General features: G+C 44.7%; 2 protein-coding genes across 4 annotated transcripts in view; both read left to right on the top strand.

Moving 5' to 3' along the window:
• Positions 1–7,515: 7,515 nt before the first annotated feature.
• Positions 7,516–12,660, top strand: LOC116220653. Of its 2 annotated transcripts, none has more exons than XM_031568597.1 (4): positions 7,516–7,626; positions 8,182–8,547; positions 9,709–9,839; positions 10,670–12,660. In XM_031568597.1, exons 1-4 carry the CDS (start codon positions 7,545–7,547, stop codon positions 10,868–10,870), a joined length of 780 nt encoding a protein of 259 aa, XP_031424457.1. In that variant the 5' UTR covers positions 7,516–7,544; the 3' UTR covers positions 10,871–12,660. The 2 variants fall into 2 exon arrangements, with proteins under 2 accessions (XP_031424457.1, XP_031424456.1); XM_031568596.1 differs by having other exon boundaries at positions 10,652–12,660.
• Positions 12,661–13,115: 455 nt separating this feature from the next.
• The window catches only part of fdxr (ferredoxin reductase), a 29,022-nt gene continuing 15,326 nt past the window's right edge, over positions 13,116–26,811 (top strand). Inside the window, exons 1-7 of one of the 2 annotated variants that reach the window (XM_031568595.2) lie at positions 13,116–13,254; positions 13,880–13,977; positions 14,207–14,304; positions 16,973–17,068; positions 17,821–17,943; positions 23,988–24,101; positions 25,572–25,673. In XM_031568595.2, the coding sequence (XP_031424455.1) occupies positions 13,905–13,977; positions 14,207–14,304; positions 16,973–17,068; positions 17,821–17,943; positions 23,988–24,101; positions 25,572–25,673 (606 nt within the window). In that variant the 5' untranslated portion in view covers positions 13,116–13,254; positions 13,880–13,904. Of the gene's footprint in view, positions 13,255–13,879; positions 13,990–14,206; positions 14,305–16,972; positions 17,069–17,820; positions 17,944–23,987; positions 24,102–25,571; positions 25,674–26,811 lie in introns of both variants that reach the window. The other variant, XM_031568594.2, reaches the window with a different exon arrangement.

Genomic DNA, 26,811 nt, shown 5'->3' with positions numbered 1-26,811 from the left:
GGTTCCAGAATAGAGGCTTGTCAACTTTTTAGCAGGTCAAACCTGTCACTGACAGTCAGCCTCAGTGCCAGCAGATAACAGTTGGCTCTGGATCGAAGCTGGCCTTCATCCCACAGGTTTGCACCCAGCTGGGCCGGGTGTGTGTGAACGTCAGCCGTTGTTAGCATAGCATTAGGTTAGCATCAGAGCTGCCAAGAGGCCGTGCAGAGAAAGTTCGAGATGCAAAGATGTAAAAAATACAGATGAATATTTGGAAACAGCACTGCCTCTTTATCGGACACTCAGAATAACATCAGCACTGAGGCACCAATGCGGAAATGAATCATGTTGATTAAAAGTGACTGTGAATTATAGGCTACAAATAAGAATCATATAAATCAGGTGATTTCTTTGTGTCAACAATGCTGTATTGATAAAAGCTATTGTATTGTATAAAAATGTATTCTTCACAATTTGTATGATGAAAATATGTTATTCCAGGGATGCAAACAGCGCGCTTTTCGGCGCCTCCCGCTTTTTTTACGTCAGTTTGGGTGACTTGTGTGAATCGTGCAGATCCGAAGAGGTTTTTTTTAAGGGGGGGGGGGGGGGGGGGGGGTCTGATTATAATTTTATCAACAGTAATTCTGGATTGCCTCCACCAAACAAGTAAATAAGAAATAAGCAAATCAGTAGCGATTATTTCCCAAACCCTCGAAAGCTGTTGCAATGGAGATTTAACTTTACTTTCTGTTTGAAGATAGGGTAGCAGATAGTGTTGAAGAATGGGTTACTTGAAATCGGACGACTTTAAATTAATATATGAAATTGAACAACATAAACACCTATACAGATCAAATAAATCAACAAGGATAGCAAACCCGATTGATAAGCATAGAATGAGAACGGCAGAAAGGCAGGCAGGACGTCAGACGACGAGACAGATCAGTGACAGGTTTTTTTTTTTTTTCGTTATATGTGAAGGCTGAGATATTCATAACATTTTATTCAGTCTTACTGGTGGTCCTTTTGTAATACCAACAGGTGCACTTTGTTGTGGATAAGTAAAGCCTATGTACTGTTCTCACTACGTGTTTAGCATAACATAGCATAACTAGTGGGGCAGATAATAGAAAATTTGTGCAAAATGTGATACAAGCACCAAATTTGGCATGGTGGTTCCCAAGGGTCTACTTAACAAATCTGCCTGACGTGCCATTCAAAAATCCAAGATGGCGGCCATTTTTCAAGATGGACGCAGAATGCGTCTGCCGAAAATGGTTTTGCTCAAAGAAATGCATGTACTTGATTGATATGAATGATCTTGGTGTCAATTTCTATGCTGAATCTATTTTCTTTACTTTCACTAGCATTATAATACTGTAAATGGTAGAAAATGAACACTTTATATAAAATAACAACATAACCCATCAAATAATATTCCTAATACTTTATTTACACAATATAAACATTAAATATACACATTTTGCAATAAGGTACTTAGCATTTGGATCATGTTATTCTGGACGGAAACAAAATCGAAAATAATTATAAAAAAAACCCTTAATACTGTAAAAATCGTCCTTCCAAAGCAAACTATTACAGTGGCCCACACACTGGCACCAACTTTCACTGCTGTATCACTACAGCTGACATACACAGCTGCAGAGTGCAGTGCAGGCGAGCCCTGAACGAAAGCATTTGCATCTCCGGTTGGAGCCTTTCTTGCAGGATCACTGGGTCAGTTCCTGACAGCTGTCTGCAATAGGTGGAAGCGTTACCCAACAGATCTGCCATATGTCTCCCTTCCGATTCCATCCCCAGTCGGCAGGACTGACGACTTCTGGATTGATTACTGTTGCTTGACCCCATATGATACCAGCCTGGTAAGCAGCGCGTTTTGCGTGTTCCATGAGGGCTGCACTGGTTGGTGGGATCACATCATAGGACCTCTGCTTACGGGCAAAGAGATTCAGCCTTGCCTCGTCAACACCGGTGGCTGCACTTGATCTGTCATACATGACGACAACAAAGTTCTACAGCTTCTGCAGGTCATCTTCAGAAACCTCTGTTGGACAGTTGCTGAGTTTTGTTAAGGCTTCAGAAACCTCATCACAGACTTCCCAAGACAGCCATGCTGATTTCTTTCCCTTCCCATGGAAAGACGAGACCGCGTCACAGCCCGTGAATGCATGGACATACAGGATCCCACTGGCTTTCTCAGGTCCTATTGCAGAAACTACCTCATGGACTGGTATCCATCGAGCATTGGCTCCCTGCCCAAAGGCAATCCACATTTTTTGAAGACCAAGCCTCTGCAGGGATGGCAGCTTAGACACTGCTATGACGAACACGTAATTATCATTGGCTTTGACGACAAGTGACTTGCTACCCTCTGCAGTTGCATCTCTTCCATGTACAAATATACGGGTATCAGCTTCTTCATGACAGCATGGGGCCACAGCATCGCAGGATTTGTTTTTGTTGCTGATGACATCTTCTCCTTTTGTCGATGACCATACTTGTGGTTCCAGCCTGACATATTTTCTCTGCAAGAAAGTGGAAGAGCTCAGTTTTGTTGTTGTCATCCTGCAGAAAGCTTCTCCAGTTTGTTGGGGTCCTGCTGGTTCCAGTCACTCTTCTTCTGATCCCCTGACCTCTTTTTGACCTGGTTTCAGATTTCAGACTAGACTTCTTGTACACATCAAAGATGACATCGCTTGAATTTGGTGCCAAAGGATTCCACTTTTGGAAGGATGTCTTCTTTTGCATAGTCAGCGAAAGTCTTTGGGCTGCGTGGAGGCAGGGAATTGATGAGCGCTGATCCATCAATGATGATGGTGTCTCCCTCTGGTTCGCTGTCAGGCAATGCCACCAGTGCCTGAAGAATTTCAGTTAGCTGTGACTTCTGGCACATACGAAGCCTGCCATTGTCACTGAGAGATGCAGGTGCTGACTGGTTCTCATACTTAAGAAGAATTCTTGCAAGTCACACTGTCTGTTTTGGCAGGAGATGAAGGGCCGGGAGAACAAGTGACAGTCATCTTTAAGCACTTTCTCCTTGGAGCTGCTGGGTGCCTGGTCGTGCTTGAAGAAAGAAGCCTTGTTCTTCTTGATTGGCTGATAGAATGTGCATTCTTCTTCATTCTCCAAGGCCTCCATAAATGACTGGAACTTCTCCTTGCCTCTCTCGTGATGACTACCAACCAGTTCAGCTAGTGCTGGATCTGCAATGTCCTTTTGTCCAGCACCAGCAAATCAGCAGAATCTTCTTGGAAAGGATTGCCCAGCTCTTGTATCACTCTGAACAGTGCCTCCACCCCAGGGGCGGCGCCAGGGGGGGGCTAGGGGGTGCTCTAGCTCCCCCTGGATTAGCCATAGCACCCCCATAGCACCCCCAAGAAAATAATGGTTTATTTATTATTGTTATTTAATTTCATTCTGCGTTATTTATTGTGTGATAATAATATTATAATATTTAACTCACTAAAGAAAATAATAACAGATTGAAATGAACAGATTGTTTTAGACACAGAGCAATCATTCTGTCATAACCTTTGACCCAACTTTCACGTCGCACGCTTGAATGTTGACGTTACCGGACGGTTGAAGGAGAAAGCAAGCTAGTGCGTGGTAGTTTCAAGTGAATATCAACAATGCATCGGTTTTTGCTACCTAAATGTCCATGTTTGGAAGAACGATTAAGAAAGAAGAGTGACGTAGAAGAAGAAGAAATGCCAGGGGTATCTGGTGTGGATTTTTAAGGAGAGGAACGTTGTGGTCAAGGAGGTCAACCCTCCACCACTACTGAGGGTGCTAACCATGGTGCCAGCAGCATCAGTGACATTAGCATGAACGCTCAGGATGGTCCGAGAAGACCAAAACTCCAGAAATATCCACCTTGCATGTTTGGAGTCCAACAAAGGAGTTTTTGTAAAAGCTGGTTGGGACAGTTTGCGTGGTTGGAGTACAATGCAACTAAGGTATTGCTAGCTGTGTAACATTAATGAAAGCTGTCTGATTTGTGGCATACATTGATTGCCCTGTGTCGCTGAAGACTCGTTTCGTTGATTAGCAACTAAGATGCCCTTTTTTGCCGAAGATTTTAACTTTTTGCCTTTTTCCTCTTTTTTGGATTTTTTTTGGAGCCGCCTTAAAAAATTCAGATACTCTTTAGCCTAAGAAAAGCAGTCTGTCTATGTGCTATGTATACTTAAGGTTCTATGTGATTATTGATGATTGTGAACTGAAATAATATATACCTTTTTAACGCATTTCTGACTCTTTGACTGTTTTAGTTATTTCTATCTGCTATTCCAAGATTAATTTTACTCTATCTGACATGGTAGTGGTCACCTGTCGCCCAACTTTAATCCTCACTACCACAAGTGTTTTAAAGTAAATTAGGTATTTGGGATTGCGGACTCTATAACATGCTGTATGCCTTTTGACAGTGAACGTCGCAGATGTGCGCGTCTGTCGGAAGAAGCCTAAATAATGATAATAATAATACAATCGGTTTTGCGCTTTTCATGGACCCCAAAGAGAGCAAACATGTAAAGTTGTTGTAGTAGAGAACCATGTGACACATAGGCTATCATCCTCATTTCATAGCACCCTCACTAAAACGCCTAGCTCCCCCATAGCACCTGCAGAAAAAAATGTCTGGCACCGCCACTGCTCCACCCTCTCAAGGAAAGATGTCTGAGCACTTAAGGTCTGTTCATGGTGTTTGGTGCTGATGGTTGCGTCTTTCACACCAGAAATAGCCTCATATGCACATACTAGATGGCTCACTTCAGGTCCAGCCACCATCCATCTCCGAAGTGCCCCTGGGTCCTCTGTAGTCCAATGGCTCCTCGATCACCCTTGATGGCTGCGTTGTTCTGTTCATGAGCTTGGTCAATGGCCATGGCAAAGAAATGTCTCTTCTGGACTGTGAAACTCTCTGGCTACGTCTTGATGCTGCTTCTCATAACTCTAAAATGAACTGGAAGCCACTGAGCATAATTTACATTGTTATTCTCGAAGAAGTAACTGTTTGACAGAGGCAACACTTGGTCCAGTTTGTCTGCCATGATGCAGTCTCACATTTGGTGTTTGAAGCCATTCTGATGACCAGGGCCGAGGGTTTATCCTTTTACCAACCTGTATCATGGGCAGGATACAACTAGGTTCATGCATGTCTGCCCTACAACTAGCCCGATCATTCATCCAATGTCATTTAAGTCCCGTGCGATCTGTACACCATCCAGATAACTTTGAAACCCCATTATCCTTGGCTCGGCTCTCCCGCGCTGAAACCTCCTGTCAATTCAGGTGCGGTTGCTTAACAGGTCCGTGGGGTAGGTTAAGCAACATTTGGGACACTAAGTATGAGATGCACTCCTCCTTAGCTGACATTGAACCCCATGCTAAGTTTCAGCAGTGTGCCATGGTAGTGCCGACAATCACTCCTTTAGAAAAATGGCTTCATGGATCAATCAGGTCTGGTTTGTTGACTTCATGCACTTTGCATCTGGAGCATGGCATACTCCCTCACACACAGAGCCGTGCCGTGCCGTGCACTAGCAACTTCTTGGAGCCATAGATGAGTGTAAGGTAAGTAGTGAGGACCAGTGCCAGGATGTGGCTGACTGATGAAACAAAAGTACTACCTCTACTACTACACCCTACACCCTATGCACTAATTATAAATACTGTTCTATACATTTAGAAATTACCATCATGCACATAGTAAAAAATAGCAAAACGCTCTTCAGGCAAGCGAAAATGCAGAAAAAGACTTGTCTAAATAGCCAAAAAGTGTGAAGTTATTCACTTGTGCTTTTTGAAAGTAGAAAAATTAGATTCAGCATGCAAGAAAACATAGAAATCGACAGCAAGATCATTCAAATCCATGAAGTACATGCATTTCTATGAGCAAAACCATTTTTGGCAGACGCATTTGGCATCCATCTTGAAAAATGGCCGCCATCTTGGATTTTTGAATGGCACGTCAGGCAGATTTTCTAAGTAGACCCTTGGGAACCACCATGCCAAATTTGGTGCTTGTATCACATTTTGCACAATTTCAGTGAAAAATTGCTGTTATCTGCCCTACTAAACTATGTTTCTAGATAACAGCTGTTGCCATTCCCACGAGACGAACATTTGAATGATGTCAAAGTAAAAGTCCAATACTATACTGTGTTCGTTTCCATAACAACAATACGAAAAATATACATTTGCTGACCTGAATAAGCAGAGGGCAGAACTGCCTATTTTGCTACATTTTTGTAGTCCCGTTAATCTTTTGTTTGGCATGTTAGTGAGGTTATTTAGAGGACCATTTCTCAAAGGTTTTGTTCCTTAATGAATGTTTGTTTATTAATAACTTATTTTTCAACAAATAACTCAATTATAATTACAAAGAGGGAAATTTGCAACTCTATCGCAACTTCCACTTGCTCCCGCAATTGCATCACAACAAACACCTAAAAAATACCGCAACGTTTTGGAAAAGCTCCCGCAAAATCAGGAATTTTAGACTATCACAAAAAAGGCCCGCAAAATCCTGGGGGGACTGCATTGTGAAGTGGTGGGCACATGTCATGAGTTTGGGAAAATATATCTTTCATGGGCCACTGGTAGAGTCCTCCTTTAGTCTCATGGGAGATGTGATTGACACTAAAAGATCTAACATGAAGATCTCCACCTTTGATGCAGTGCAGACTGTGAAATATGTGCTGAGGTCTAGGGGCAAGACTGGCATTGGCATGTTTAAAAGAGATGACATCAACATGGGGCTAGTTGATAAAACTCTCTGCCAGAACATTAGGGCTGCAGGGAGAAGGGACAAGACCGACAGAGGGAAGAGGACGGAGGCAAAGCAGAAGAGGCAGGCGGAGTATGGCTGCAGTGCTACAAGTGCCGAGAAGGCCAAGACTACTGCTCTGGCCAAAGAGAGGCAGACACGTCTCAAACATGTTAAGAAAATGAATGCAACCAGATGGAAGGCCCTGGATACGTTGCAGGAGGTGGCCAGGAAGAAGAGGAAGAAGAATTTTCAGAATTTCATTTTACTCTATGTGCCTATAGGGGTGGGCCGGGGATGTCGGGGGTTGGTGGCAATGTAAGTATATGGATATTTGCCGCGGGCCGAGGGCTTCAATTACCTCTCTCTTTTTTGACCATACATGTGTTTGCATCCCTGATTCTTACTTTCATATCTTTTCAGTTTGACACTTAACAATGTGAACGCAATAAGGGCTGGCTAATCCACGAGCCAATTAAAAGCAAATGTTTTATATTCATTTGCAATATAATTTTTTACATAAAATACATAAATAAAGGTGTTGTTTTAAAAGACCAAACTGAGTTGTTTTGGTTGTTTTGAGAGATCTGACTCACACTTGCATGTAAGCAACGGAATGAGCCAAACATGGACTACCAGCAGACTTCCTGTTATGTGTCGAAGAGTGATGACTGCCAGCAGACTTCCTGCTCTCTATCGAAGGGTGCTGACGACCTAGTCTTTGTGTTCTAAGCCTGTGGTACAGGCAGCATCACAGCACTGTCTGCACATGAAGACACAGAGCAGGATGGATTTTTACTTCCTTAGGGTCTCGGCGTTCCTCTGCACCTCCTTGGCAGTGGCCTCAAAAGGTGAGTGGGAAAACAGCTGACTTGTCATCTGTAGATGATGTAATGCTGTTTATGGTAGTTTTGCAATACTTTTTGATAAGGTTTGTTGCAGTGGTTCCTCTTATTCTTACTCATTCTTCTCATAGTTGCAGTAAATCCACCTATTGTCTAACATATAACCCACATTTGAACATCTAAGTAATTATTAAATATAATCAAAACATTTAAAACCTGCCTCACTTTACATAATAGACATGAGCAAGTGAAGGCCCTTGTGTGATGATGTTTTACTTAAGACCTTTTGTTGGCTATCCTGTTAAGCCGTGGAGAGACCATAGTTACAGTATGCAAAGGTTTTACAGTAATATGTAGGTTTCGACAATGTTGGTGAAGTCTTCTTTGGTATTGACATATTAGTATTCACAACTGATTGCTGACGTGTAGGACTTGACATAAATGTATGGTTTGCATGCTCAACATTTGTTGTAGGACTTACAGATTCTGGGATACATTTTTAACCATGCATTTCCAACAAAGAAGAAGACAGTTAAGCAGGAGCTTTTGTTTCCCCTCCAGGCCCATCCGTACAGGTGTCTCAAAGCCCCAGGGTCATCTCCTTGATGCGGCTGAACTCCTCTGCAGAGATCTCCTGCTCAGCCACCGTCCGTCTGCAAGGCGTCGAGCTGTACGGACTCGCTCTGAAGCGCCGATTTAGCGGGGACAGGTCGGTGCTCTACACGACGATGATCCAGAGCGTTCAGACGCTCCATGACGACTTCAAAGACAGACTCTCCGTCACCGGAGACTGCTGTGACTTCACTATCAAACTGTCTTCACTGAAGGTGGAAGATACCGATGGCTACTACTGCAGTTGGCAGATATTGGATAAGAACGGGGAATTCCATAATCAGGAGAGCAATTACACAACCATCATTGTTCGCGGTGAGGGTTTGTTGAGTGACATGCAGTGATTGTTAACGTTATCAATCCCGGTCTTGACGTATAAATGAAGATTACAGTCCCTTCAAACTTCCTCTCCGACCTATGCTCGCTTCTCTTTAATTCGTTTTAGCTGTACACTCATACTAAGCTTTCGTTTCGTGCCCTAAACACATTTCATCATAATCTACCTCACCTTGCATCAACCTATACGCTTCTCTCCAAATGAACACACCGCTAGGCTACGCATCACTCTTTTATCTGACGCTGACAAATTGACATGCTACATAAGTATGCTAGAGAGAGACAGCTTTATCTTCTCTGAACATTGCTTTGAACTGACAAATTCTACTGTCTGCTAAGGCATATGCACCCTGACCCTGTCATTTTATGACAGAGACACCTTTTCATAGTCTATATACTATACCGGCAACTTAAATAAACACACTTTACAGAAGTTGCATCATGCATTTTCCTCTTGACATCTGTTGTTTAGTGTTACCGTTACAACAAATAAGCATTCCGAGTTTACGGTTAAACTATGATGAGTTCTGGGTAATGGTTGAAAAGATACCGTGTTCATAAAACCACCAGATCAATGAGTTATTTTCAATTATGGTTAATGAGTCACTCTCCGTTACAGTTATATCTCAGTTTTTATTTAGAACACTCGAAGAATACTCATAGTTTCTTAGCCTTTATTTTGTTAGATACATTTTATAAAAGAAGCTTGAAAAAAGTCTTGTTTTTTGTTGTTGTTGCAAAACCATCTTAGATACAAAGGTCACCGGGGATATGACAGGTATACGCAGGCAGAGTCGAATTAGTGTAGGTCTACTCAGGAAGTCTCTGCAAATCTGCAAATATGGCACACTGCCACACACTGGCGCCCATCATTTGATGCTCTAGTCTAATGAAACCCAGCCTGGATGGAGTGGATACAGTAGTATTGTACGTGCCACATCCTTACCAGATCAGTGTGTGTTACTCTTGTTAATGTTTTATGTTTTTTTATGTCTATTTTTATGTGGATCAGTGTGCATGTAATTTCCTCATGCACGTAATTTCTTTGCTGTTAAGCCTTTTGAACTGCATTGTTTTGTATGAAAGGTGCTATACAAATCAAGTTTATTATTATTATTATTATTATTATTATTATTACAGAGCGCGATCCTGAGGAGCCCTGCAACAGGCCAGGCAAGCAGCTGCACCGTCTGTTCCTTGGACTGAGTGTGGTGGCGTGTGCTGTCATGTTCCTCATCTTCACCGGGGCCCTCATCTGGCGGTGCTCGCTGGTAGGTCCTCATGACTTCAGACATATAAAAAGTAGAGTTCTCCACTGAGGAGACCAATAAAGGTAGAGTTCTCCACTGAGGAGAAAGACACAGATAAAGGTGGAGTTCTTCACTGAGGAGACAGATAAAGGTAGAGTTCTCCACTGAGTGTGGTGGTGTGTGCCGCCATGTTCCTCATCTTCACCAGGGCCCTCATACGGCGGTGTTCGCTGGTAGGTACTCATGGCATCAGACACCAAAAAAGACAATTGAAATTGGAAATAGAGGGGAAATGTGCTCAACCCAGCTAGGGCTGAACTGTTGAACCAATATACCCTCTAGCTCTTCAGAGGACCACAGCATACAGGATGTATAGCATTCCGCTCTGTGTTTGTGGTTTGTTCCCCAAAATACTACAAGACAAGACATGAGAACATAAAACACGGAACTTAGCCCTGTCTGTCAGAGGCACCTCTGCCAGAGTGATGCTGCTGCGCTTAAAGAAGCTTTAGCATCTGGGTCCGGAAAACAGACTGGGCTTTTACAGATAACTTCACCCAGACATACATCTCAGTGAAAGAGCTTGCAGATTCAATCAGAATTAAGTTTAATGAATCCATTTGTTTTAGTTTAATAAGTAATGTGTTCCATACTGGCCATTCTCAGAGGCTACAGTGCTCTGCAGAATCAGCAGTCCAATGAAAAGAGGCCAACGGTGACGAGTAAAACTCTTCAGACTCATCTCAGAACTGAACGTAGTCCTGCTGCTATTGGTGGGGGTGGGGGGGGCTTGTCAATACAGTGATCACTTTCAGCTTAATGAGTAAAGACAGTCGTCTGTGTCTCCCCAGAGTAAAGGCAGATACGACACCCAACAAAGCAGTCAGCACGAACTCCATCATCATCATCGTCGTCGTCCCGCTCCTCCTCCTCCTCCTCCTCCTCATCAGCATCATCACCATCATCATCATCATCATACTCAGCATCCTCCCCATCTTCACTCCCACCCACCACAGCCACAATTACAACATTGGTCTTCACCACACCATTAATGCACACCTATTCAAGAACATCAAGAACAAGTGCACACAGTACACATCTATATCACGAATATCCTGAGGACAATTAACTGAGAAAAATACATGATCTGATATTATATACATTTCGAATGCTGTGTGTATCTGTGTGGTTTGCAAGGGTACACACTGTACCATAAGGTATAATCTTAAACGTAAGTTTGTGGCAGTACTGTAGTGTAAAGATCATCATGCATTCTGTTACGGGCTATGCATTTCTCTTTGAAGTTTACATCAGGGTTAGGTCAGCACATTTTTGCAGCTATGTCTCTCACCACATCCTCATCGCACTTTTTGAAAAGGAAGTCAGGCCTTTGACATTTTTTTCCAAAGCAGAAAATACGACATTCAGACATTATATCTCTGAGATGTAAGCCTATGTGTGAAATATGGCTGCTACATTTTAAGAAGGGAAACTTTGTATAGCACTTTTTATAGTCCAGTTAAAAATAAAAGTTTTCTTTGTATTTAATTTACAATTGTAGCCTTAAAATCTACCAGATAATATGTTCTGTATCAGTTACAAAAACTGTGTGGTCATTTGTTTTCAAAAGTGGAAGAAACTCAAAAAAAGCTTAGGTCCTCTGGTGTTTTTTTTGCTCATAACCTGCCGCACTTTCTTGAAACACGCTAAGGTCGATCTTAAATGGCACAAGCGTTCTCCTGTATTCAATATTTTTTCGCTTCCTACTGGCAATGCACCTTTTTTTCCACAGTGGATGGATAGGGGAGTTTATGTTCTTCAAGACTTTTATGATGACAATGGTCTACGAGCTTTCAATGATCTGCAAGCTGAATAGAGTTTGCCTGGCAAATCATTGTTCTTTTACTTGCAACTGAGATCTGCCATGAAGGCATATGGTGTCCCTTGGGGAGTACCGCTCCTAACACACCCTTTGCATAAAATACTTTCTGTACAAAGACAGACATGTGGGATGGTCTCAAAACTTTATAAATTTATCTCTGAATCTTGTGCATCTTTACCAGTAGAAAGTGTATGGTGTAGGGAACTGCCCTTCTGAGGATGAGAAAGATTTGCTGGGACACAATATGGGAGAATCTTCATGATACCTCCAAAAACCCTGATCACCAATTAATACATTTTAAATGTATACACAGGATGTATCTTACTCCTAGAAAACGTCATGCCATGAAAATCATCACATCTCCTAATTGTGACCTATGTACACTTGCCTTTCTTACATATGTACTGGGAATGCCCTAATGTGTTTGTCTTTTGGAGACATATATGCTCCACTTTAAGTGATATGCTTGAAGTAAATATTCCACTGTCACCAACCTTACTTTTACTTAATGATGACTCTACTTTGGAACTGAGTTTACAGCAGAGGCGCATACTATGGGCTAGTCTCACCGCAGCAAAGAAAATGTTGGCCTTGCGATGGCAGCCGCCTCACACTTTATCATGGCAGCGGTGGGCCAACTCATTCCTAGACATAGTTATGATGGAGAGATCTGTGGCCCGTGTCCATGGAGCTAGTCAGAAAACTTTACGTGCATGGGACGCAGCTTACACTTTGGTTAAAGAAAGAGTGCAGCATTAGTAGGCCTATACTTAACTGAAGGTTTTTTTTATGGAGGGAGAGAGACTAGGGGGTCGCCATGGGGTGGGGGGTGTTGGGGTGTGGATGATTGTCCTGTTTCTGTTATGCGTATGTTTTTGTATTGATCTAAAATGTCAAACCTGTACTATTTTTGTATCTCTACCTTTATATTATCAATAAAGAATTGATTAAAAAAAAAAAGTGGACTGTGGACTTAAACTCGGCTGTAACAGGGCTAAAAACAACCCTATGCTAATAGTTTAATCTCCTGAGGAATGCCTGTTTTGATGAGGCCAGAAAAAACATTTGAGGCCAGTTGTGGAAGCACTTTCCAAGCCTTACAGAGACACAGATGCACATAACAAAAAGAAATGCCAAAAACGTTTGAAATGAGTTAAATGTGCCACAACAGAAGAACTGAAGCCTAGTGTGACAGGTAAACGAAGCAACACTGAAGATCAATATATTCAGCTTGGGGTACTTTGACCAGACGTTTTCAATTTGAAATGACCTTGATTTTGGCCATCTGTAATGTGTGTGTTAGACAGAGAGATAGTGTGTTTGTGCTTGTGTGCGCGTGTGTGTTTGTGTGTGTGTGTATGTGAGAGTAGAGAGACGGAATCGTTTATTTGCGGAACCTTTGTGGCGGAAGCTTATTTTTCAGACGGAATGTAGTGGACGATACACGCATTCAGACGCTGATGTTGAACCTGCTGAGGATGTTTGACGTTGCATTCATCGTATATTGATCCTGTTGTTCTCCAAATTGATAATGTGAACTCGTCTTTGGTACCTGTAAGTTTTTTGTTCAACTGAGCCTTATTCCTTATTTTGACTCATTTTGAAATCTGCTTCATAGAACTTGCATGTTGCTCATGTAGGTTACTGCCGACCTGACCAAAGTTTTGACACAACCTAATGCTGAAGTAGTATTTATCTTTAGGTAGCTAACGTTTACGTTAATAAATGCCTCGCCATTTAATTTAGTATGGTCCTTTCACCTCTCCTGAGGATTCAAGAGGATATTTAAGTGTTACTCCAGTAATATTACGTTATCTTTCAGCGCTGAATGAACAGAATGCTGACAGGGAACACGCTTTGCTAGTTATGTCATGTTAAAGTTATGTTAAATTAAGCAATAAGCCCCAAGAGGCCGTGTTTTGCGCTGATTTTAGAACAGGTAAGGGGAGTAGTTAGGCACGACGCGAAGCGGACCAATAGTTTAGTTTGCTCTGCGTTCTGTCAGATATAACTGGTTAAGGCTACTTACTAGATGGTTTCAAGAAAAAAAGAGCCTCCATTCAGTAACTGAGTAAATGAAAAGCTTAATTCCAGCCTGCATCACATAACGTTAATCTCTGCGTGTATAAGCTACTTTTTGGTCAGCAGTTAGTCATGTAGTGCTCACTTTGTTTTTCAGTATTGCTGCTAAACACAGATCAAATATGAATCGAACAGTCCAAAAATCATTGTTTTTCATCGTGAAATCAGTGCGGACATCGCCAAGCAACTTTGCCGGTAAATTATATGGTACGTTACAATTACATGACATCAAATGTGAACATAACGTTGCATACCCAGGAGTAAGTTCTTGCAAGACATTCTATATGTGATATACTGTCACTGATTTACAAAGGGTATTTTGTGTGCTGTAGCCTATTGGCTGCTTTTGTGTTACCGGAATGAACATTTTCATTCCCTCCATTGAGCCATGATTCCACTTGATGATTTGATCTTGTTTGCACAGCATGGCGTGGCCTTTCCACCACTCCTGACCCGCACACAAAGGTCTGCATTGTAGGGGGCGGTCCGGCCGGTTTCTACACCGCCCAGCACATCATAAAGGTGAGTCTCTGGGTTCAATTGAGTAAGCTATCCCCACCCAAACTCATCTGTCACACCTGTCGGAATGCTGAAAAGAAGCGTGCTGTAGTGGGTTTGTGCAGGTCGTTTGATGTTTTGTGATAGCAAGAAAAGGAATTTCATTACAAGTTGATAATGGGATAATAGCTGGGCTCTCCTTGCTCTCTCTTTTTTTCAGATGATTCATCTGTAGTTAATGTGTTTTCTCCCAGGCTTGAACAAGGAATCAGATTCTAAAAGTGGCAGGAAACACACAGACACAGACACAGACACAGACACAGAGTCATTTAGCAGACGCTTTTATCCAAAGCGACTTACAATGTATACACATTTTACATTTACACTGATGGCACACTGCACATCAGGAGCAATTAGGGGTTCAGTGTCTTGCTCAAGGACGCTTCGACAGGGAATCGAACTAGCAACCTTTTGATTACTAAACGACTTCTCTACCTCCTGTACCACTGTCGCCCCAAGACACAGACACAGACACAGACACAGACACAGACACAGACACAGACACAGACACAGACACAGACACAGACACAGACACAGACACAGACACAGACACAGACACAGGCACAGGCACAGGCACAGGCACAGGCACAGGCAGTAGTCTAGAATGGCATCATTGTTGTTGTTCCTGTTGTGTCACTGGCATAATCCCCCTTTAACTTCAAGACAAGTGCACCTAGTTTTTTATGTTTCCTGGGCCAGAACTATTCTTTGGTCTGCAGCTGTTTTGGAAGGAATCATTTAGGGGACGGACACAGAGGGAGTTCATAGCTTTAAGTATAGCTTTATTTTACTTTTTATAACATAACTTTAAAGTAGCTTAATATTACCTCAGGACACGCACACATAACTTAATATTACCTCAGGACACCCACACATAACTTTATATTACCTCAGGACACCCACACATAACTTCATATTACCCCAGGACTTTGTTTCAGCACTGGATTCACAGTGTTGTGTTATAAACTGTTATATGAGTTGTAGTCAATGTTTTTCTTGATAACTTACTGATGTGTGGCCATATGTGCAGACACACACACACACACACACACACACACACACACACACACACACACACACACACACACACACACTCTGCTCTTTGATAACTTACTGACGTGTAGCCGTATGTGCAGACATCAGTATTTCTGAATGTGTCTGAAGGTTAGTCCACACCTATTGGGTAAGAGCATGAAGTTTGACAACACACACACACACACACACACACACACACACACACACACCACACACACTCTGCTCTGCTCTGTCAGTCTTTAATGTGCCCACTAGAGAAAGTGGTGGCTCTGCAAGGTTGGCCCTGCAAGGTTGGTAACACACGTCTAGCTGTCTGTTGCAAGGCCAGTGTGTATCAACAGGCAAGGACGGAGGCAAGGTCTCTGAGACCAAACAGTGGGAAGAGGAGGAGAGCGCACGTCACACGCATCTGCACACCATGTTTCCACAAGTATACAGATGATCACAGCTTCTTTTGATTCGTTTGATCCCTTTGAGCTCTTCTCCTGCATCCTTTTCATTTACTTTCGCTGAACAAATATCTTCTGACCACTGCTGTTTAGACAAAGAACATCCAGCCTCCGGGAAGCATTAAGACCATTTGAACAACACTGACACTGTCTTAAATGGTGGCTTGGTTTAACACTGACACTGTCTTAAATGGTGGCTGGGTTTAACACTGACTCTTAAATGGTGGCTGGGTTTAACACTGACGCTGTCTTAGACGGTTGCTGGGTTTATATCCTGCACTACATGTCCCTGAGCAACCAAGTGCCATTTTTCCAGTAGAGCTGTTGAGTGGCATCCAGTAGAAGTCTAGGGTTGGTGTCTGTGTCTGTGTGTGTGTGTGTGTGTGTCTGTCTGTCTGTCTGTCTGTCTGTGTCTGTCTGTCTGTCTGTCTGTCTGTCTGTGTGTCTGTGTGTCTGTCTGTGTGGGTGTGGCCTCACTCCCTAACTCTCTGACCCACTCATTTCCAGTCTACTCTTCACCGTCCTCTCCTTAAAGGCCTAAAATAAATGTTGAGCAAAATTTTTTTTTTTTTACTAGCCTGTCATTTTTCTACATTTATTTTGTGGCTAGCCTGTCATTTCAGCATCTTTATTTGTCCTTTAGGGTCTCTAAAACCTTCTCGTTAAAAAAGCCAAAGCGTAGCAGAAAAAGCACAGCAGCTGCAACTTATAGCTAACTTGTGTGTGTGTTTACTGTTTAAGATGGAAACTTTGGATGAAAATAAGGTCCTTGGAGTGTGATATAATTCAGGTGATGTGATGTTAGGCGTGTGTGTATGCATTGCTTTCTCTAACTCTGCTTGGCAGCTGTTATGCATGGAGAAGATGTTTTACTTAAAGCTGCTCCCTGGCTATCTCTCCACAGCACCATGACATGTCCATCCATGCTGGCAATCCCTGACATGTTGCAGTAAATGAAATAGTTTGTGTGTCAGCGTTTTGTCTGAGAGTCACTGTGAGTGGGTTTTCCTGGTCACCAACGTGTGTGTGTTGTGTTTTTCTTCCAGGCTCACCCATGTGTGTGTTGTGTTTTTCCTCCAGGCTCACCCATGTGTGTGTTGTGTTTTTCCTCCAGGCTCACCCATGTATGTGTTGTGTTTTTCTTCCAGGGTCGCCCCGATGTGCAGGTGGATGTCTACGAGCGTCTCCCCGTCCCGTTTGGCCTCGTGCGCTTTGGGGTTGCCCCTGACCACCCGGAGGTCAAGGTCTGACTTTCACCTTATGCCCATATCACGTACACACACACACACACACACACACACACACACTTTGCAAGAGAGTGACTCCCACACATACACATAAACAGACAGCCACACACAGACCAGCTATCAGCTCTTATCCTGTGTGTGTGTGTGTGTGTGTGTGTGTGTGTGTGTGTGTGTGTGTGTGTGTGTGTGTGTGTGTGTGTGTGTGTGTGTGTGTGTGTGTGTGAGAGAGAGAGGGCGCGCTTTGCAAACAACCCTACTCGCATACACATACAGAGTCCACCACGTACTTACTCACACACAAACACACCTGGCCTACCACACACACCCACACTTTTTTTTATCTTCTCGCTTTGATTACATCACACCCACTTGTTAAACCAAAGAAGTCACTGAAGATACGCCGTGTGTGTGTGTGTGTGTGTGTGTGTGTGTGTGTGTGTGTGTGTGTGTGTGTGTGTCACTCATACACCTACTCATTCATGCAAGTTAACCCCTCCTACACACGCACAGTGACTGACAGACACAAACACCCTCTCTTTACAAGAGTTGCTCCGGCACATGCACATGGACACACACACACACAGACACACACACACACACACCACACACCCTTTGAATTAGTGTCTTCTTCTTCTGATTACTCTGCACTCACTCATTAAACCAAAGCGGTCACTTAAGATCAGAGATCAGCCCCTCTGATGTGTGTGTGTGTGTGTGTGTGTGTGTGTGTGTGTCTGTTTGTTTCACAGAATGTCATAAACACCTTCACCCAGACGGCCCAGCACGAGCGCTGTCGTTTCCTTGGCAACGTCAATGTAGGCAAGGACGTGAGTGTGGACGAACTGAGGCAGGTGTATCATGCAGTTGTGCTGGTGAGTGTGTTTGTGGGAGTGCAGTGGTGCTGGTGTGTGAGTGAAGATGTGCTGGTACTCTGACTCCACCTCCTGTTCCTTGGGCTTCAGCCAGTGGATGTGTGTGTGTGTGTGTGTTTGTGCTTGTCACTCTGACTCCGCCTCCTGTTCCTTGGGCTTCAGCCAGTGGATGTGTGTGTTGGCGTTTGTGTTGCTGTTTGTGTTGGCGTACTGTCTCCCCACTGTGGTCTTTGTTTGCCTCGGCTTACCATGCCGTGTGTGTGTGTGTGTACGTGTCAGTGAGTGTGAGTGTGTGTGTTCTGGCACATTGCCTCTATTAAACTGGATCTGTGCCACACGCTCTGTTGTTACGTAAACTTTGACATGTTCTGAAGGGCCTCCATGGCCTGGCTCTCAGTAATGTGTCCAATTTATGAAGATATACTCTTTCTTTCATTCATTCATTCATTCATTCATTCATTCATTCATAGTAATTGAGTCACTCATTCATGCACTACTTCATTCTCTTGTTTTATTTCTTCCTATCAATCAATCAATCTCTCTCTATCTATCGATCTATCGATCGATCTATCTATCTGTAGTGCATTACAATAGTCCAGTCTGGAAGATAGAAAAGAATGGACCACCTTCTCACAATCTTATGGATAGATAGATAGATAAATGGATGGATGGATGGATGGATGGATGGATTGATTTCTCTATATATAAAGTTTCTCACTTTATTTATTGCCTAGATATTCAGAAAGCGCGGGATCTCCCATCACTGCTATGCTAGTGATGCACAAATACATCTTCAGCTCTTATTCTGTGTGTGTTTGTGTGTGTGTGTGTGTGTGTGTGTGTGTGTGTGTCTAGCCTATAGACTACTGTCCTCAATTTCCTTATGGAGAAGCTGGGTGACGCATAGGAGGAAGATGTAAAAGAGCACTGGTGCTAGTACGCACCCCTGTCTGACCCCTGTGCACACAGGGAAGGAGACAGACTCTTGTCCTCCTATTGCCACTCTAGCATTCATACCATCATGAAACTGTCGGAGGATGTTAACAAACTTGCTAGGGCATCCAAACCGGAGCAGGATGTCCCACAGTAGGTCTCTCTGCACAGTGTTGAAGGCTTTGGACAGGTCGACATAAGCCATAAACAGGTCTTGATGTTTCTCCCTGCACTTTTCCTTAAGTTGCCGGGCTGTGAAGACCATGTCGACTGTACTCCTGTTCTTTCTAAGGCCACACTGACAATTTTGGCATCTCTCCATTGCTATGGGATGTTTTCATCAGCCCATACATCAGCTAGATGGCAACCTCTTCAACATCAGGAGGTTGCAAGCAACCACCAAGCTGCACAGAGTGAGGGTCCTTGAGCTGAAGTATGCAGATGACTGCGCTCTTGTGGCTCACACTCCACAATACCTCCAGGCTGTCCTGGATGCAGCTGTGAAGGCTTACAGCAGGATGGGGCTGACCATCAGCACCACCAAACAGAGGTAGTCTGTCAAAGGAGCACCAACATCCCATCCACCCCACCCATTTTCAGCATCACTGATAAGCATCTGTCTGTAGTACCATCATTCAAATACCTGGGGAGTATCCTCTCTGAGGACAATAACATCGACAATGAAGTCCAGAACAGAATCCAACAAGCATCAGCTGCCTTTGGGAGACTCAGGCGCCGGGTCTTTCAAAACAACCTATATCTTCATACAAAAATCTCTGTGTATCAAGCTGTTTGTATCACCACCCTCCTCTACAGTTGTGAAGCCTGGGTCACTTACAGCTGCCATGTGAAGTCCCTGGAGCATTTTCACATACGCTGTCTCCAGCGCATGCTAGGAATCCCTTGGCGTGGCTGAGTGCCACACACTGAGATCCTCAGGAGAGCAGGCTGTAAGAGCATTGAGGCCACCATCACCCACTACCAGCTACGATGGCTGGGGCACGTTATAAGGATGCCCCTCAATCGGCTGCCTCACAAAGTGCTGTATGGCCAGCTCGCCCAAGGCCAACGCTCTGCTGGAGGACAGAAGAAGCGCTATAAAGACCAAATTAAAACAGTGCTAAAGAAGTGTAAAATCAGACCTGGGGACCTGGAGGGCTTGGCTGCTGACCGTAAAACCTGGCGTCAGATGTGCCAAGACGGGACCAAAGCACTGGAGGAGGATAGGAAAGCCATGAGACAGGAAAGAAGGCATAAAAGAAACGCAACCAAGGTTGCCAGTACCACCACTATTACATATACATGTCCCACCTGCCACAAGACCTGTGGATCCAGGATGGCACTATACAGCCACCAGAAAACTCACTGTTGAAAGTCAGAAGTGGACGTCATCATCCGCCTCGATGGACAACTACAAGCGTGTGTGTGTGTGTCTAGATATTCAGAGAGCGTGGGATCTCCCATCACTGCATACATCACTGAATACATCTTTACTTTGAATACATCTTTACTTTGAATACATCTTTATTTTGAATACAACTTTACTTTGAATATAACTTTTACTTTGATGTGAAATTTGATAGGCACATACATTTTGGTTGTTAGTGCTACATTTTACCAGCTGAGAACGATTGCTAAAAGTAAGAAATGTCCTGTCCCAAAAAGATTGTGAGAAGGTGGTCCATGCTTTTCTATCCTCCAAACTGGACTGTCGTAATGCACTACACTCAGGGATAGCCAAGCACCACTTCATAAGATACAAGTGGTCCAAAATGCGTCAGCTAGACTTTTAACCAAGACCCAGGGTTAAGGGTTGATTTTTAAAGTTGTATTGTTTGTTTGTATGGCTGTGAATGGCATGGACTGAACTGAGGGGTATAGTCTGGATGTAGGCTCTTCTGCCTCAGGTGACCGTGATGTAGGGCCTCAGGTGACTGATGTAGGCGCTTCTGCCTCAGGTGACTGTAATGTAGGCGCTTCTGCCTCAGGTGACTGTGATGTAGGCGCTTCTGCCTCAGGTGACTGTGATGTAGGCTCTTTGATAAGAATGGGTTGTGCTCCTTTAACTGCAGTCCTGAGGATAGACTGTCCCCTCTGGGCTTTTAATGTCCCAGATGACTGCGGCATTGTGATATATGACTAAGTATAGCTCTATGGTATATAGCTCTATGGTATAGCTCTATGGCAGTGGTTCCCAAACTTTTTACAGTCCCGTACCCCTTCAGACATTTAATCTCCAGCAGCCCCCCCCCCCCCCCCCCGTTTCCTCTTCACCTATTACTTTAATTCCGTTTTAATCCGTTTCGGCTCATTTTGTTCACCCAGAGGTAGATTGATGGCTTAAAATGAGTGAATCATATGTGCCACAAGTGACCCAAACCTTCTAAGGTTGTTGTTTGCCAGCCATCAACAGAACAGAAGACTAAAAAAACATTATTTGCAGGCGATTGGGAAGATGAGCGAATTCATTTGACAGGCTACGGAGGTCTGTGTTGAATAGGGGGCGTCGCCGGAGCGGAGTTCAGCACAGACGTAACATTTTCTCAGTGGTTTTGTTTTCTAATTAATGCTTGTTCATCGTTGCGATCGTTGTTGTGTTTATAAGAAAGAAATACAGCCTTGCAGGACAAAATACAGAGGAATTTGGGCGATTTTGATGCACAAAATGATGTTTCCGTCTGAAAGTTGCAATTCTGTTTCAAACGGTACATTCTGCGAATTCCGTCCGTTTTCTGTTATCGCGGAAATTTTCTCCCCGCGTACCCCCTGAACCACTTCGCGTACCCCAGTTTGTGAACCGATGCTCTATGGTATATAGCTCTTTGTTCTTGTCAGGCCTCACTATTATAACATAGCAGTGATGATCAGCCTGCCGCCTCTCTACCTGACGACCTCAACACCTTTTACGCAAGGTTTGAGGCAACCAACCCCCTTCCTTCCGCAAAACTGGCCGAGGACCGAGACGACTACACTCTGTCCCTGAATGTGGCTGACGTGAGGCGAGAGCTCCAAAGGGTGAACCCTCGGAAGTCATCCGGGCCCGATGGAGTTCCTGGCCGCGTCCTAAGGGGGTGCGCCGACCAGCTAGCGGAGGTATTCACCTCCATATTCAACCTCTCACTACATCTGTCTGAAGTCCCCACCTGCTTCAAGCAGGCAACCATCATCCCCATACCAAAGAAATCATCCATCACCTGCCTAAATGACTACCGCCCCGTAGCACTGACCTCCACCATTATGAAGTGCTTCGAGCGGCTGGTCAGAACCCACATCTGCTCCACCCTTCCAAACACCCTGGACCCCTTTCAGTTTGCGTACCGCACAAACAGATCAACAGATGATGCCATCGCCCTTGCAACACACACCACTCTCTCCCACCTGGAAAAGGGCAACACATATGTGAGAATGCTGTTTGTGGATTACAGCTCAGCATTCAACACCATTGTGCCTGCCAAGCTCGTCCCGAAGCTCAGGAGCCTGGGTCTTAAAACACCCCTGTGCAACTGGATCCTGGACTTCCTGACGAGCAGACCCCAGGTGGTGAGAATGGGCAAGCACACCTCCTCCTCACTGACCCTGAGTACCGGGGCCCCCCAGGGCTGCGTACTCAGTCCCCTCCTGTACTCCCTGTACACACAGGACTGTGTGGCAACACACAGTTCCAACATCATCCTGAAGTTTGCAGACGACACTACCATCATGGGTCTCATCTCTAACAACGATGAGACCGCCTATAGAGATGAGGTAAGGGGCTTGGCAGCATGGTGCCAAGACAACAACCTGTCTCTAAACATCTGCAAAACCAAGGAGATGATTGTGGATTTCAGGAAGCTACAGAGGGGGGGTCATAACACCATACACATCGAGGGAGCTGCAGTGGAGAGAGTCTCCAACTTCAAATTCCTCGGTGTGTACATCAAGGATGACCTCACCTGGTCCATGCAAGCGGACTCGGCGGTCAAAACTGCACAGAAGCGGCTTTACTTCTTGAGGAGACTCAAGAAGTTTGGCATGTCTTCTAAAACACTGAAAAACTTTTATAGATGCACCATTGAGAGCATCCTCTCAGGCTGCATCACTGCCTGGTATGGTAGCTGCTCCGCTGCCGATCGCAAGGCCCTGCAGAGGGTGGTGAAGACAACGGAGCGTATCATCGGCGGCCATCTCCCTTCCGTGCAGGGCATCTACAACAGTAGATGCCTGAGAAAAGCACGGAACATTGTCAAGGACCACAGCCACCCAGGCTATGGTCTATTCACACTGCTGCCGTCTGGTAGACGCTACCGGAGCATCCGAGCACGGACTACCAGACTCACAAGCAGTTTTTACCCCCAGGCTGTTAGGCAACACTGAACAGTCGCCATCACCTTGTACTTCACACCCATACAAATACACTTGCTACATATATATATAAACCCACATTTTTTATCTTATTTCATTTAATATTCCCCACCCTGGAAACTGCCCTTCTTGTATTTTAAACTGTTGTTACTTGTTATATGTTATATGTTATTTGTTATATGTTATTTCTGGTATATGTTATTTTGGTATATGTTATTTGTGTTACCTGTTGTATGCCGTCTACTGCGTAGATGTTGGCTGCCAAGTCATAAGAATTTCGCTGCGCTGAAGAAATTTGGTGTATGCGACAATAAACACTTTGACTTGACTTTAAAGCACCACAAAAATATATTTATATATTATATTTATAATTTGTATAAATTCATGACACTGCTTTGGGAAGCCACACGGACACATGTGACACATGCAAAATATTGAGATTGTATTGATTAGTATCTAATAGATTAGTATCTAATCAATAAACAGAATTAACAATTAACATAGTTACGTCATGTTGCAGAGTGTAAGGATTTTCTTGATTAAGATTCTTGATTAGTATACCACTGTTAACAATTAACATCGTCACGTCATGTTGCAGAGTGTGAGGATTACACCTTGCAGCTACAGCAAGCTCACAAGTGACCGTGGCAAGCACATGTCTGCTGGATTGTCATTGTCCCACTCTAGTCCAACTCTTGGTGCTTCTCTCTCTCTCTCTCTCTCCCAGAGTTACGGTGATGTGATGTTGCTTCTCTCTCTCTCTCTGGCAGAGTTACGGTGCCGAAGGGAACCGCAGTTTGGGCGTGCCGGGTGAGCACCTGTCTGGCGTCTACTCCGCCAAAGACTTTGTGGGTTGGTACAACGGGCTGCCCTACAACAGAGAGGTACCATACACTTACCCTCCCTGCACTCACTGATGTTCACTGACGCTCACACACACACACGCTCGCTCGCTCACACGCACACGCACACACACACACACACACACACACACACACACACACCGTACACTTACCCTCCCTGCACTCACTTATGTCCACTGACTCTCACACACACACACACACAGACACCGTACATTGTGGTCTGTCTGGCAAGGAAATGTTCTTGTTGTTCCAACTGGCAAAGCAACTGGTAGAGCAAGGTGCTGACAACACACAGAACATGGGTCTGACAACACACAGAACATGGGTCTGACAACACACAGAACATGGGTCTGACAACACACAGAACATGGGTCTGACAACACACTGTTAGAGCAGGCCTGGGCAAAGTGCAGCCCTACGCCTGACAGTGTGACACACACACACACACACACACTGAGAGAGGACAGGCCTGACAGTGTGACACACACACACACACACACACACTGAGAGAGGACAGGCCTGACAGTGTGACACACAGAGTAGAATGAGGGGAAAGAGTCTGGCTGTATGTGCTGCATCATAATAGTGATGATGCCAATAGGAAATAAGAAATACAAGGCGTGTCGTAAAGGCACAAAATGCACAAAAGGCACAAAAGGCACTTGTTTGTGAAAACCTGTTTAGATTTTGGCCTCAATCATCTTGAAGACAGACAGCAGATTTGTGAAATGCCTTACTTGTGCCATCATGATAAGTTGTCCTTATATGACATTATAATCACGCAATGCTCGGAGCGGGGCAGATATACACAACCCATATTTTCCACTTTTGCGAAACCATAGTAGCGCTCCGCTAAACCAGAGTAGCGCTCTGCTACCCAGAGTAGCGCTACACAGCAGAGATGGTATGAGACTCCGCGCTCCGCTAACCCAGAGTAGCGCTCCGCTAACCCAGAGTAGCGCTCCGCTAAACCAGAGTAGCGCTCCGCTAACCCAGAGTAGTGCTACACAGCAGAGATGGTATGAGACTCCGTGCTCCGCTAACCCAGAGTAGCGCTCCGCTAACCCAGAGTAGCGCTCCGCTAAACCAGAGTAGCGCTCCGCTAACCCAGAGTAGTGCTACACAGCAGAGATGGTATGAGACTCCGCGCTCCGCTAACCCAGAGTAGCGCTCCGCTAACCCAGAGTAGCGCTACACAGCAGAGATGGTAGGAGACTCCGCGCTCCGCTAAACCAGAGTAGCGCTCCGCTCTTTGGTGTCGCACTCCTGAGGTGTGCCATGGAAGCTAGCCACAATGTCCCTGTCTGTGATGTTGCAATATTTCCTGTCAGGGTTTAGCAGGTTTGACCCAGTCACAACGTGTTTAGGCAGACGGGACAGAATGGGGACGGGACATGTTTACTGTTTATATGGGTGGCCTGTTTGATCTCAATCGCTCTCCCTTTGTCTCTCTGTGTCTGTCTGTCTGTCTGTCTGTCTCTTCCCCTCTAGCTCCAGCCAGACCTTAGCCATGATACAGCTGTGATTCTGGGTCAGGGAAACGTGGCCGTGGATGTTGCTAGGATACTCTTGGCCCCGCTGGACATGCTGAAGGTTACTGACCGCCCTCATCCTGTCTCTCATACCACCTCTGCTTTCATTTCTGCAATCTCCTTCATTCTCTCAACTCCCCACTTTCTCTTGCCTTCTCTCTCTCTTCTCTCTCTTCTCTCTTTTCTCTCTCTTCTCACCCTTTTCCTTTTCTCTACCACTCCCCTCTTGCCCGTCCTCCTTTCTCCTCTCACATCATCTCTCTCTCTCTCTCTCTCTCTATCTCTCTCTCTCTCTCTCTCTCTCTCTCTCTCTCTCTCTCTCTCTCTCTCTCTCAGCAGTTCCCTGACCTGATTGTCATCCTTTTCATCTTGACTGTCTGCATTTTTCCTGCCTGCAGACTGATCGCTAGATAAACAGTGTGATTGTGAAACTTCCCCTATTTATCTGATGGTGTCCATGTATCCTCCCCCCCCCCCTCTCTCTCTCTCTCTGCAGACTGACCGCTAGATAGACAGTGTGATTGTGAAACTTTCCCCTATTTATCTGATGGTGTCCATGTATCCTCCTCCTCATTTCTGCAATCTCCTTCATTCTCTCATCTCCCATGTATCCTCTGTCCCTATGTGTTATGTGTGAGTGTGTGTGTGTGTGTGCCTGTCTGTCCCCGTGTGTGTGTGTGTGTGTGTGTGTGTGTGTGTGTGTGTGTGTGTGTGTGTGCGTGCGTGTGTGCCTGTCTATTTATCTAATGGTGTGTGTGTGTGTGCGTGTGTGCCTGTCTATTTATCTAATGGTCCATGTATCCTCCTCCTCTGATGTGTGTGTATGTGCCTGTCTGTCCCCGTGTGTGTGTGTGCGCCTGTCATTCCCTGTGTGTGTGTGTGTGTGTGTGTGCCTGTCTTTCCCTGTGTGTGCGTGCGCCTGTCTGTGTGTGTGTGTGTGTGTGTGTGTGTGTGTGTGTGTGTGTGTGTGTGTGTGTGTGTGCTTGTCTGTCCCTGTGTGTGTGTGCCTGTCTGTCCCTATGTGTGTGTGTGTGTGTGTGTGCCTGTCTGTCCCTATATGTGTATGTATGTGCCTGTCTGTCCCTGTGTGTGTGTGCTTGTCCTTCTGTGTGTGTGTGTGTGTGTGTGGATGTGTTTGTCCCTGTGTGTGTGTCTGTCCCTGTGTGCGTGTGTCCCTGTGTGTGTGTGTGTGTGTGTGT

This window comes from Clupea harengus, chromosome 1 (genome assembly GCF_900700415.2).
Source record: "Clupea harengus chromosome 1, Ch_v2.0.2, whole genome shotgun sequence".
NCBI classification, from domain to species: Eukaryota; Metazoa; Chordata; class Actinopteri; order Clupeiformes; family Clupeidae; genus Clupea; species Clupea harengus.
Note: the sequence above shows the minus strand (reverse complement) of the source record. Positions and strands in the feature narration are given on the sequence as shown.

Bases quoted from the DNA above. Each gene is read 5' to 3' on its own strand.
- LOC116220653 (XM_031568596.1), top strand. From the start codon at position 7,545: ATGAAGACACAGAGCAGGATGGATTTTTACTTCCTTAGGGTCTCGGCG. The intron at 7,627-8,181 runs GTGAGTGGGAAA...TTTCCCCTCCAG, and splicing joins CTTGGCAGTGGCCTCAAAAG to GCCCATCCGTACAGGTGTCT. The intron at 8,548-9,708 runs GTGAGGGTTTGT...TTATTATTACAG, and splicing joins CACAACCATCATTGTTCGCG to AGCGCGATCCTGAGGAGCCC.